Source organism: Geotrypetes seraphini, chromosome 2 (assembly GCF_902459505.1).
Source record: "Geotrypetes seraphini chromosome 2, aGeoSer1.1, whole genome shotgun sequence".
NCBI classification, from domain to species: domain Eukaryota; kingdom Metazoa; phylum Chordata; class Amphibia; order Gymnophiona; family Dermophiidae; genus Geotrypetes; species Geotrypetes seraphini.
Genome location: NC_047085.1, coordinates 434,902,101 through 434,916,236, shown reverse-complemented (window position 1 = coordinate 434,916,236; position 14,136 = coordinate 434,902,101). Strand labels below are relative to the sequence as shown.

The window sequence follows — 14,136 nt, the reverse complement described above, 5'->3', positions numbered from 1 at the left end:
TAATGTAACAAATAAATAAAGAATTAAAAAAAAAAAAAAGACTGTGTCTTATTTTCGGGGAAACATGGTAGTAATCCTACAGCAGCTTGGGCACCTATCCGGAATATTCCCTCCCCCACCACCACCTCACGGGATCTGTTGCTTGCTCACCTGACACTACTATAACTCTTTGGGCCATTGGTAGTGTGACTGTCTTCTGCGACCCGGAAGTTCCTCCTCTGCTACTGCTTCCTGTCCTCACATAGGCAGAAAGCAGTAGCAGAAAGAAAGCTTCCAGGTCGCCGAAGACAGCTTGTTTACTTCAGTCATGCTGCTGATGGCCCGAAGAGATACAGCAGCACCAGGTGAGCAAGCACCAGATCCCAGGGGGGGGGGGGGGTAAAGGGAAGTAGCATGGGGAGGGTAAGAAAGTTGCTGGACCACCAGGATAGGGAGAAAAGGAAGCTAAAATGCCAGACCTCCAGAGGAGGGAAAGGATAGATAAAGATGCAAGACCATAGGAGGGGGAAAAGGGAAGGAGAGGGATATCAGAGCATTGGATGGGGAAGAGGGGATAGAAGAGAGAGATGTCAGACCAGGGAATGGAAGGAGGAGGAAGGGACTTAGGGAAGGGAAAGACAGAGAGGTGGAGGTGGAATGGAGCGGGGCTGGAGGCAGAACTCACTGAGGCTCAGGGCAGAATGGGGCGGGGCCATGTGTCTGGGTTTTGCATCTCAAAATATGTTAACCCTACCCTGGGGTGATAGTGTCTGAAGATCTGAAGGCGACAAAGCAGTGTGAGAAAGCAGTGGCTGTAGCCAGGAGGATGCTAGGCTGTATAGAGAGAGATATAACCAGCAGAAGAATGGAGGTTTTGTGATGCTGTGAGGCCCTACTTGGAATATTGTGTTCAGTTTTGGAGGCTGTATCTGGTCAAGGATATGAAAAGACTTGAAACAGTCCAGAAGAAAGCGACAAACATGGTAGGGGGCTTGTGCCAAAAGAAGTATGAGAAGAGACCAGAAGTCCTCAACATGTATATTCTGAAGGAGAGGAGAAACAGGGATGATACTGGTGGTACTGGATGTTATAAAATCATGTTTTTAATGTGTGATGCTTCAGGGGTACTGATATGGATGAACAGAGGAAAAAATCTGAAGTGATGTTATAAATATTTTTGCAAAACTTTGATATATTGAACCCTTACCCAAGATAATAGATTAGTTCTTCCTTTGCCACATAGGGCTAGATGGGAATCAACCAGAAGCAAGGCTTTCTATTTCAATAGCACCACAATTATGGAATCCGTGAGAATTGAGACTGGATGCAAATCTTAAGGCATTTAAAACAATGTTGAAAACTTTTTATTTTCAAGACGCATTTGGAGAAATCTTGACATTGTCAGATATGGTGCATATATATTAGTGGAAATGGGTCTTTAAGTGAGTCTCTGTGATACATAATTGATACAAGAATGATTTTCTTACCTTTATTGTAAGTTGTTGGTATGAATGAGGGAGGGCATGTTACGTTTTCTATTCAGAGCTGTCCTATTTTTACATGGAGTTCCTTTCTTTTTATGGATTTATAATTGTAAACCACTTGGACCTGTCATAAGAACAAGCGGTATGACAAGTTTTAATAAAACATAGTGAATGTATCAGTAGCTAACTCAAGTTACATGGATTAGATATGAGAAAGACAAAATCTTAAATGCCTTGCCCTGCTTCAAACAGTACAACTCCAGTCAATTCCAGAACACATGAGTATAACCCTACTCAGGGCTCCTTTTACAAAACAATTGTAGTGATTTTCCCATGGCAAATGCACCAAAGCCCATAGGAATAGAGTGGGGGAATTGCTAACGCTGCTTGGTAAAAGGGGCCTGTAATTCAGAAGAGTCTTTTCAGTAATCCAATGGATTTACCTCTGTATAACTGAGAACACATCTCTGTGAGGTTCCATACCCTCTGCTCTTCTTTTTCCTATTGTTATACGTTATTTTCTAAGTTACCTGCAATTTCTGTCAAGTTTTTCTATCTTCTTAGAAAAAAAGGGGTAAACGGATGGTATAAAGAAAAATAATAAATGAAAATTTTAGTAATTATCAGTGCACACTACGGCTCACTACCAGTTCAAAAAGCATTGAAATAAAAAGCTTTCTAAGAGAATCTTTTTCATCAAACACCTGTATATATATATATATATATATATAAACCAAGGGAGGATGTATCATAATATCATAGGACATCAGATCATAGGACCTCCTATAATGTACTGTATATGTTATTTCAGGTTCACATCCTGTGACCTAAATTTAATCATTTACATTCCATCCCTCCTTCCTAAACCCTAATGAAAAATAAGTGTTTAAACTTTTAAGGACACAACAATTTGTGCCAAGTTTTTCTTTCTTGGCATCACTTACAGTAGAAAAGTATAAAGTGGGGAGAAATCAAAGAAAGCAGGAAACCATCCCGTTTCTGGATTAGGCAAAATCAACATACAATTATTTGAAATAGCAGATCCATAACGCATTTACTAACATTATTTTTTTCTATGTAGCAGGAGACTTTAGGTACAAGTACATATATTACATATTTTAGACGGGTACTTATTTTGTACCTGGAGCAATGAAGTGTTAAGTGACTTGCCCAGAGTCACAAGAGCTACAGTGGGAATTAAACTTATGACCTCAGGGTGCTGAGGCAGCTGCTCTAAACACTTTTTATCAAGGCATGGTAGGGGTTTAACGCGCGGAATACCGCGCATTAAACTGCCTGCCGCGCTAGTCGCTAACGCCTCCATTGACGAGGTGTTAGTTTTTTGGCTTGCCGAGGGGGTTAGCGCGTGATTAAATGTATGACGCTTATATGTAGAAAAAGGTTTAAAAGTGCATCACTTAACTTAAATCCTTATCGGTTCCCCTTCCCGACGCGTTTCGGAATTCTTTTTCAAGAATTCTTTTTCAAGAATTCCGAAACGCGTCGGGAAGGGGAACCGATAAGGATTTAAGTTAAGTGATGCACTTTTAAACCTTTTTCTACATATAAGCTGTTTAAGCTATAATAAGCTACTTTGATGTTATAAAATAAATAAGAAAATAGATAAAAATCTCTAAAAAAATATATATCTCTAAAAAAAACATATTGAGTACTTTCCATATATTGGGAATGATGAAGAATCCCAACACCACTGACTCGTTTTGAGGAAGTGGAATCAGAATTCCCATTGGATTGTACAAGGTGTTTTGAGCATAACTGTTACTGAGGTTATCTTTTTATAACTTGAAGTGAGTCATAATAGTTTGGCAGATGGTTTGTCTTAGAAGAGCAATGCACAATGCAGGAACACGACCTTTGCGCTTCCTGCCTGGTCCCGCGCCACTCTGTGATTTGCTGAGGTCAGTTCTTGCGAATCGAGAATTGACCTCAGCCAATCACGGAGCGGCGGGACCAAGCAGGAAGCGCAAAGGTTGTGCTCCTGCATTGTGTGTCGCTCTTCTAAGACAATGGCAGCTGTCCAGGAGGCCACGCTGGACCAGAACCACTAAAAAAGGTACTGGGGTGTGTGTGCAGTGTATTCGGTCCATAAGATACACCCCCTTTTCCACCCCCTTTTTGGGTGTGGAGAAAGTGCATCTTATGGTCTGAAAAATACGGTAAGTGCTGGATTTCACAAAACAAAACAACATATATAACATTTGTTAGGGAGCCAGTTTTTATGGGGTTTTTTTGGATTATTTTAAATCCAAAAGGTTAAGTAAAGTTGCCCCCTCAATCACTCCTATAAAGTCTTGGTTGAAATAAGCAGTTTGCTGACACTGATGCATGTCTTCACTTTTAGAAAAAATGTAGACTGCAGACAGTTTAAAGCTAATTCAGGCATTGCTTGTTCTTCATACTGACATTTTGTGATAAAGTGAATGTTTAAAATATTTTGTGATTTTTCTAACAACAAAAATAAAGTTCTGCTTAGAAATGCAAAAAGTGGATATGGCCTGCTTTTGTCCCAAAGGGCTTGTTTTATAAAAAGGATACATGTATTGGCTATGCAAAATCAGGAATTCTTGCATCATTTTTGGCTTATTCTAACCATTTGTGGAACATTCTCCCTTTGAAACTGCATCCTTTGACATGTACAAGTGTAAGTAGCAGTTCTTTAAAATCTTTAAAATTTTGGGTCCAGTGGTGTCTGCATACCTGCATTTTGCTGAATCCACTGAGTCTCTATCCAAGGGCTTGGAGGGATATTTTACCAAAAACCCAAGCCATCTGTAACTCTGTTTCCCTAGAGGAACCAGGGGGGGCTAAGCCAAGCACTCTCACCCCCCCCCCCTCCCATGTACCCTGTGGCACAAGGAACATGGACGTTTCTCAACTAGCCATCCAGCACCTATCTGGCATCAATCCAGGTTAAAACAACCCGAAGAGTTCATCTATATCGATTTTAACCAAAATTGAGGCAAATAGAGACTTTTAAAACAAACGTTGGCCACCATGGTAGTGTTTTACTGCCAAAAAACAGCCCAGGGAAGCTGAATAGAAACATACAAAAAATCAACACAGGGTTTTTGAAGGTAGGAAACTAAATACTAGCCCCAGAAGCCTTCAAAACTGTAATTTAGGGACTCTCTCGATTTTGCCCATAGACAACCATAGACTGTACTCACAATTCTGTTGCTGTTCTTTCGGCACCTTGCCTGCTTCAGCTGAAAACCACAGCTGGGGAATGAAGAAAACTTCTGACTCAGGCAAGCATATAAAAATAATCCAGATGCTTGTTTCTTTGGGCTGCCAGTCAGATCCTAATGAAGCCTGAGACCCCAGACCCCCATAGCTCCTCACACGTCTTCTGGGGGGATGGGGGAGGGAAATGCAGCTAGCACCTGCTAGAGCCCTGATGACCAACAAGGGGCCACACAGCCTGTACTTAAGCTCTGGTACCAATTAGGAGTGAGCCTTGTTACCAGGGGAATGGTCCTCGGGCCACTGAAAGTCTTAATGCAGTGCTCTTGGTGCTCTTGAATAGGGTTGCCCTCCCAGCTGCAGACGTCTGCCAAGACAGTCTTTGTTTTCTCTCAGGTAGAGCTGCCCCGTAACACTGGGGACCTCTGTTGAACCGCAAAGCCTCCAAATTCAGATAAAAAAACTCTGAAAATAATAAAGTAAGATCAGAAAGATACCTTCCAACTTATGTGTAGAAGGAAAAAACTGAGGAGCTAGAGCACTGCACAGTGATACAGGAGGCGGGGCCAAGAGAGAAAAAAAATGTAGATGATGCTTTCTACACAACTCGTGACTAGAGGAGAATAACCCAGTGGTTCAAACCTCATATGCCGTTCGCATTAGAAACACTGATTAAAAAGCAATATATAAACATTAATTAGCTGGTAGGCGCCTACCACCTCGTGATAGGTGTCTTTGCCCAGTTGCCTACATGGAAAGTAGGTGTGGTTAGGGGTGGAGTTTGGGCATGGGTTGAGTTTGGTACTGGTAGGCATCTACCTTAGGTGCCGGTTTATTTTTTGCCATAAAATAAACCCTGAATAGAACAAAACACAAAAAAACTCCTGTCATCAATACTGGGCAAGTTTCTCAAATAGTATCTTCATATAACATTTAAAGGCTTTTAAATATTTAAATGTGCTCATAAGCTCTTCAGCAAGGTGCCACAGCAGCAGTACAATGTGCTTGAATTTTAATCATAACACATTGCATGGAGCAAGGATACTTGCTTCTACTGGAGTGGCAAATGTTATGGCTCTACAAAAGTTATTTAACAGTAGACCACTTATCTGAAAAGGTCAGTTCACGGCTCCAACACAGTCTGTGTTTCGCTACGCTACATCAGGAAGCCGGAAGGATGAGCTTTTTATATTGATTTTATTTGCAGTGTGCAGTGCCTGAGTCCTTTGGTCTACACACTTGATGTTGAAAAAAAGACGCCCAATACTCCAGTGCATAAGATTATGACACCTGCCAGTACCTAAATTGATTTAGGCGCTGCTAGGTGTGATTCTACAAGCAGCGCCTATTTTCGACCTGCGACAGGCGCCGCTTTTGTAGGCGCTTACTGAATTAGGTGCCGTGTAAAGAATTTGGCCCCGAGTGCCTATATTATTTTTGGTTAACCTTTATTTCTGCGCAGCAGAATCACAGAAAAAAAAAAAGAATATTTTAACATTCTTGCACTCACTCTGTCATTCAAATAGGATGTCTTTTCTCTTTGAATATGAAGAGCAGCACAAGAGAGACATGTTTCACAATAAGGGTATCAATCAGGTATTGAACTCTTGGCTCATTTGTGGTGTATTATCATTTTATAAACGTACTTTACCTAATTTATAGTTCAGAAAAGATTTTCCAAAAAAAATCTCTGCTAAGAGCTAATATGAATGATTTTTCCCCTAACAATTGAATGCTTGATTTATTGTTACAAAAATGTCTTTTGTCTTTTAGAAAGAATATAGAAAAGATTTGGAAGAAGGGATGAAAGGAAGAGGGCTGACAGTATTGGAAGATACACCGGATTTGATTCGAGTGAAAAATGCTGCATTGATATTAAGTGAGGTACATTATTGCTGATTAAGGGGGGAATTTATCAAGTTGCATTAGGGCCTTAAATTATGTTGTTTGCCCCTTAACATGAGTTATAGGGCTTTAATGCAGTTGGTCTTGCCTTCCCTCAGTAATATTTAGATCACTGTGGGTTACATAGTAATGGGATGCAAAACATGTGCATTAATGTAAAGCAGCTCATTACTTTGTAAAATCCAGAATGTGACTGTGCATCAGGTGCACATTGCAAATCATTTTGTGAGCTTAAAATGATGGTAAAATAACTCCAAAAGCTGAGGTTATTTTACTGTGCCAGGAGCGTTGGACCTCAAAGCTGTAGTTCAGATTCTAAAGGGCTGACGACATCCCTCTCAATCCCTCCCCACCCCGATCAGTTCCCCCACTTATAAGGAAAGATGACTCCTGGAGATTACCCAAAGATTACTGGACCTCCAGGGATCTTTATCTTTATTTCCATTTACTATACCACTGTATCTGACATGCAGGGTAGAGGGGTTTACAAAACTAAAAGGAAAAACAACAAAGAAAGGAACTCCAAGCAATGATAGGAAAGATTCACACTCATACAAGAAAAAAAAAAATCAATAGTAATATAGAACTAGAGGATCTGGTGATCAGTAAAACAATACTGATGGTAGGTGGCAAAAGATGGTAGGGGATCTTTTAGGAGGGTAGGAGGATGCTACTTGGGGGGATGGGCTGGGGTGTGTCTTTATAAGGCAGAGGTGTCAAAGTCCCTCCTGGAGGGCTGCAATCCAGTCGGGGTTTCAGGATTTCCCCAATGAATATGTATGAGATCTATTTGCATGCACTGCTTTCATTGTATGCTAATACATCTCATGCATATTCATTGGGGAAATCCTGAAAACCTGACTGGATTGCGGCCCTCCAGGAGGGACTTTGACACCCCTGTTATAAGGGAAGCTTGATCAAGGCTGATCAAGGTGGTAGGCACCTACCAGCTAATTCATTTTTTTTTGTTTTTTAATCAGTGTTTCTAATGCAAAAGGCATATGAGATCTGAACCAGTGGGTTATTCTCCTCCAGTCGCGAGTTGTGTAGAAAGCATCATCTATATTTTTTTTCTCTCTTGGCCCCGCCTCTCTTGGCGGTGCTCTAGCTCCTCAGTTTTTTCCTTCTACACATGAGTTGGAAGGTATCTTTCTGATCCGCTATGATCTTACTTTATTATTTTCAAAAGGAAGTGACGTCAGGCTTCCTCTTTAAATGTTTGGGAGGGAGTTGGCGTTTCTTCCACAGTTAGTTTATCAGTTGAGTGCTGCTACGTTTGGTGTTTCTATGCAGTTGAAGCCACAGGAAGAGTTTCCCCTCCTGCGGAAGCATTCTATTGCGAAACTTGAGTCAGGGGAAAGGCTTGCATTTCATGGCTTCAGGAGTTTTTAAATGTCTGCACTGGCACTTTTGCACATGAGTCTGCCTGTATTGTGACCAGCACTATTCCAGTCACAGCAAGTGGTTTTTCTGCTTTATTTATATGAATCTGTGATTGTGGCGGTAAGACATTGTTAGCAGCCTATGTTTGTCTCACTTCACTTGAACATTAATAGGTTGTGGGTCTGAGCACTATATAAAATTTAATTATGTATATTATTTGAGCTGTGATTTATATAATTATGTGATATATATAATTATATAGTTACTCCCTTAGTATATATGGTTATGCCTAAGGTTAGGACACCTATTGATGCCAAAGACTACTTTTGGCACCGCTAGACACGATTCTATAAAGTGCCCCTAACTTTTATAGAATTGCACCTAAGTGTCCAGCACCTACATTTTAGGCACCGTTTATAGAATCGGGCCCATAGTGTGTAACTGAACATGGGGAATATACACTGGTGGCAGAGCATGGGTGTGCCATGGGCGTTTTGCCAAGTGGCATGTACCACTTAAAAAATACTATGAGTTGCACAAGCACTTAAGCCAGCTTGACGCCAATTTTCCCTAACAGCTTAGACGTATCTGGAGTGCAGTTATAGAATTGGTGCTAACGGTGCTGCTTTGTGGAACTCAAATTCACCGAGTGGAGAATGGCAGGGGGACAAATTTTTCCCCATTCCCGCGGGAACTCATTTTCTCGTCCCTGCCCCATTCCTGCAAGCTCTGGTCCTCATCTGCACAACCCTCAAACACTTTTTAAAATCATAAGTGTTTGAGGATTGTACTGTTAACGCAGAGCTTACAGGAATGGGGCAAGGGCAGGGACAGTGACAGTGACAAAACTCACAGGGATGGTACAGGGAAGTTGAGTTCCTGTGGGGACGGGGACACATTTGTCCCCATGTCATTCTCTAGCACCGAGTTCTAAAATTGCTCTAACATTCTTTCACTTCTGGTTGAAAGTCCACATGTTGTGAAACAGTGCATATGCCTTTAGTTGCATAAGAGCTCAATTTTCAGATAACTGATTACCATGGGTAAAACTTTAGCGACATATATTACTTGAAAATTATCCTCTTTATTTCTACTTATTCTTTTTATGCTGCTTTATTTCTCCACAGTTTTTGAGGAGCACTGGTATTTTGCAGTACGTGACTCTGGCTTCTTTTTTTCTCTTTTTTAGTTTGATTTCACTAACATTTTATACACTGTCTAAAATAGTCTGCTCTGCATTCTCAGACTGATGTTATTCTGTTCCACAGAAGGAATATAGAAAGGATATGGAATGTGAAATAAAAGGGAAAGGAATGGAGCTTAACTCAGACATTCCTGATATCAAAAGAGCAAAGAGAGCATCAGAAATCATCAGTCAGGTGAGTACATAAAATCTTTTTGTACATAAAATTCTCAGTTTTCAGCCCCTGGATAGAGAACTGTTGTTGGTGTTACTTGGAATATCTCTTGGAGTATTTGGCTAAAGCCAGTTGACGACATTAGTGCAAAATCACTGGTGGCCTGTTGGAGTGATCTTACTGATATAAACCCCCCTCCCCCCGCCCGCCCCATTTGGTCATTAAATTAAAAAAAGTACCATTTGGTTAAAATTCACTCCCCTTGTGGGCCAAATGAGTGTATGGGGTCGACTTGTTTCATTTTGGAAAATGGTGCCAGTAGGGCTGGAGCGAGTGGAGATCACTTCTTTTTCTTGACCATCATGGATTTTAGGATAAGGTTGGGTAGGATCAGGGAGAATTATGCTGTTAGGAATGGGTACTTTTTTTTAAACAAGTGTGTGGAGCTTAAACAAGCAGTCCTTTAAATTTTATTGCCCAGGTAGGATTAGAGGGGAAAGTCAGGGGAATGCCTCACTAGCCACCAAGGATTTTTCACTAGTTGGAAGTGGGTCTTTTACAAGACCTTTTGAACCCTTTAAATGGTAGTCCAGGAACATCTTCACGTGTCTTCATCTGGCGATATTCCCAGCAGGAGCATTAGTTCTATAGGACAATCAAAATTTGGTTTTGGATTCAACAACAAAACCAACCAGAAATCCAGATTCGGATTTTGGCCAAAAATGCCTTTGCATTTTCAGCAGAAAGTTGAAACTAACCCAGTTCCCGCCCTGCCACTACAAGCCAGCCTTCTCCCTCCTGACAGAAAACACCTCTCCTCCCCCAGGGCCACCCACCACTCTGCCCTCCCCCCTAGAGGCCTAACTTGTAAATATCCTGGTGGTCTAGTGATGTCTTTGGGACAGAAGCATTCCAACTTACTTCTACCCTCATCGACTGTACTGTAAAAATGGTGGCCATGACCTGTGACGTCTTCACAAGACTGCCACAGGAGATCGGGGCTGTCATTTTGGAATTGGAAATGGCCTGAGCAGCAGCAGCTTGCTACTGCTCAGGCCTTTCCCAGTTCCAAAATGACAAGCTGTGACTTTTTGCAAAGCTGGTGGGCATGGGCATGGGCATGTTTTGTCTTTTTTAGAGTCATGGAAAAGAAAAGAGGGAGTATACAATGATTTCTGTTTATTTCCATTAGTTTGCAATATCACTGCTTATCACTTGGGTTACAACTGCATTGTAAATTGGCCTCTTGGTATCTTGACATGAGTATTCATTTAAACCCTTGACCGCTAATCCTGTGCATATTGTATTTTATATGACAGAAGAAATACAAGAAAGATTTTGAGAGTGAAATTAAAGGGAAAGGAATGCAAATAGGCATGGACATCCCAGATATCCAACGAGCTAAAAGGGCTTCAGAAATTGCAAGCCAGGTCTGTAGTGGATTTATTTGGATTTACCTCATACCTTTTCAGTAGCTCAAGATAATTTACTTTCAGATACACTAAGGGCTCCTTTTACTAAGGTGCGCTAGAGTTTTTAGCGCACGCTAACCATGTGCTAAATGAAAAATACTAACGCAAGCTCTATGGAGGCATTAGCGTTTAGCGCGTGCAGCATTGTAGCGTGCGCTAAGTGTGCGGTAAAACTGCTAGCACACCTTAGTAAAAGGAGCCCTAAATGTTTCCCAGTCCCTGGAAGGCTCATAATCTAAGTTTTTACCTGAGGCAATGGAGAGTTAGTGACTTGTCCAAGGAGCAGCAGTGGGATTTCATCTAGTACAGTGGTCTCAAACTCAAACCCTTTGCAGGGCCACATTTTGGATTTGTAGGTATTTGGAGGGCCTCAGAAAAAAATAGTTCATGTCTTATTAAAGAAATGACGATTGGCATGAGGTAAAACTCTTTATAGTTTATAAATCTTTCCTTTTGGCTAAGTCTTAATAATAATATTGTCATTTATAGCTAAAGCGACATATGATCAAGAAACTGTTTTTTATTTTACTTTTGTGATTATGATAAACATGCCGAGGGCCTCAAAATAGTACCTGGCGGGCCGCATGTGGCCCCCGGGCCGCGTGTTTGAGACCACTGATCTAGTACCATACCATACCAACTCTGGTATCCCATAAATGTCAGCTAGGAATCATTGCAGCTTTACAATATTAGAATTGCTACATAGATAATTTAAATACATATCCAGGGAAGGATGGGAGGGAGGGGGGATTATTTCTGTCTTAGTTTTGTTTTAGGGTACTTACATTTGGGGGTGGGTGAATAGATGGGAAGATATTATCGTTTAGAATAGGGTATGGCTTTTTACGTTAATCTATGTTTTTTTGTTTTATTGAATAATCATTGGGGGGGGGGTTGATTAAGAACATGTGTAAGGTGAATGTGCTTTTATTATACTATTATATGTTGCATTTGTTGTATTGCACTATTTAAGTTTTGAAAATCAATAAAGAATATATATATATATATATATATATATATAAAAAACGAATTGCTACATAGACACTAACCACTAGGCTTCAGCGAAATGCACCGCACATATGGGCGCATCATAGCATGTGGAACAAGCTTTAAACTCACAAACAATAAAATCACCTCAGAGGCTTTAAAACATAATTTATATACTTTGAAATAGGTTTCCAACTTGTGCTAACTTAATCGTTTTCATTTAGACTCTCCAAGAATCTAACTAGTATCAGCCTTCTGTATCAAAATAATTTCAAGCCAATTCTGTCCCTAAGAAAAGACCTTATCATCCAAATTTAGGGGTCCTTTTACTGAGGTGTGCTAGCCGTTTTAGCATACGCTAAATATTAACGCACTAGCCATAACACATCCATTATATTCTATGGACGCAAAGGTGTTTAGCGCGCACTAAAAGGGCGAGCACGCCTTAGTAAAAGATGGGGTTAGTCAAAGAGAGGTTCCTTGGTTTGTTCAGAGCTACACAGTGTGAGGCAAAACGTTTGCACCTCTGTGATGTAGGCATTATAATGTTTTGCTAGCCTTTTCGGTCAGCTCTGAGGTGATTACTTTATCAACTGCTTAATGTTGTCAGCTATTAGACTGCAGTAGTCTCAGCCATTTCGAGTGTTAGATTCCTTTGCGAGTTGTGGGGGATGGAGGATCCTAGTTCCAGATTAACCAGGATAATATGGGACCAAATTGAATGAGTTGAAGGAAAATAATGTGCTATGAACAAAGCCTTTTTCATTTGACGGATCAGTTCTTCGCCTTTTACTGTACATATGTCGTTTCCTCTCAAGTGATCAACAGCAGTGCAGATGTCGAAAAACATTGTGCCTGAGAAATAAACCCTAGGTACTGCATGTGTATAAATACGCATGTTATTGCTGCTATATTTAATTATACACATGTATACGGCTTCACAATGTCAAAAAAGCCCCTTTTCCTTGGGTAAAAGAGTCTGTACACACAGGAAAACCTTTCTAAACTGACCTCCATAATAGCAATGATTAAACAATGGTCCAGTTTGGTGAAACTGGGGAAAGCAGACAAGGTGCCAAGAGGAGCAGCAGACATCAATATGGCAACACATACCCAATGTAGCCACATTTTGGTGACTTACTTACATAAGGGGTACAGAGATACTTCAAATGTGAGAGATTTGATTTTTGTACCTTTTGAATTGTAGATTGCATTTTGACAACCTATCGTGTTCTGGACATTGTATCTTTAGGCAGGTAATCACTGAAACCTGGCTATTTGGGGTTGTCCAATAAGATCTTGTGTTAACAAATTGGTATTTTCTCTTCTTCTTCTGTTTTTTTTTAATAGATCTTTATTAATTTTCAAAATTGTTGTTTTCTCTTCTTGGCATCTGGTATGCTTTCCTTGGTTTGTCCAAGACCAATGTTTTATTACTGTTTTATTGACCTGCTTCTGTTGTAGACCTTCCATAATAACAGTCCAGTTCTTTTAATTTATAGATATAGTTATACCATACAAGTAGATCACTGTTACCCTAACCTAAAACAAATGTTTCAGTAAACTGGATTCTATATCACAAATAAAAATAAACATCTGGATGAAAAAAAAAATCATTATCATGTATAATAATTATTTGTCTTAGAAAGAATACAAGAAAGACTTGGAAATTGAAATTAAAGGGAAAGGAATGGAAGTGGGTATGGATATCCCAGATATGCAGCGAGCCAAGAGGGCTTCAGAAATTGCAAGTCAGGTGGGTATTAAATGCCGTGAGAACTTTCAGTGAAATATAATATAATGTATAATTTTAAGGAAATGTGTGTCTGTTAATAATAGGGCAGAACAACAAAAAGAAGACCAAAAATTCCACAGTAAGGACAATCCTGTACAGGTCATTGGTAAGGCCCCATTTGGAGTATTGTGTTCAATTTTGAAGACTTGAGGCGGTCCAGAGGAGAGCAACGAAAATGATAGGAGGCTTGCGCCAGAAGACGTATGAGGAGAGACTGGAAGCCCTGAATATGTATACCCTAGAGGAAAGGAGAGACAGGGGAGATATGATTCAGACGTTCAAATACTTAAAGGGTATTAACGTAGAACAAAATCTTTTTCAGAGAAAGGAAAATGGTAAAACCAGAGGACATAATTTGAGGTTGAGGGGTGGTAGACTCAAGAGCAATGTAAGGAAATTCTACTTTACGGAGAGGGTAGTGGATGCCTGGAATGCGCTCCCGAGAGAGGTGATGGAGAGTAAAACTGTGACTGAGTTCAAAGAAGCATGGGATGAACACAGAGGATTTAGAATCAGAAAATAATATTAAATATTGAACTAAGGCCAGTACTGGGCAGACTTGCACGATC

The 14,136-nt window shown here is 40.4% G+C and overlaps 1 protein-coding gene across 8 annotated transcripts in view; it reads left to right on the top strand.

The window, feature by feature from the left end:
• NEBL (nebulette) overlaps positions 1–14,136 on the top strand; it is a 513,560-nt gene that overhangs the window by 413,943 nt on the left and 85,481 nt on the right. For 5 of the 8 annotated variants that reach the window (XM_033931315.1, XM_033931316.1, XM_033931318.1 and 2 more), the window contains 4 exons: positions 6,441–6,551; positions 9,224–9,334; positions 10,633–10,743; positions 13,418–13,528. The exons of the other annotated variants lie outside the window; for them this stretch is intronic. In XM_033931315.1, the coding sequence (XP_033787206.1) occupies positions 6,441–6,551; positions 9,224–9,334; positions 10,633–10,743; positions 13,418–13,528 (444 nt within the window). The remainder of the gene's footprint in view (positions 1–6,440; positions 6,552–9,223; positions 9,335–10,632; positions 10,744–13,417; positions 13,529–14,136) is intronic. 8 annotated transcript variants of the gene reach the window in all.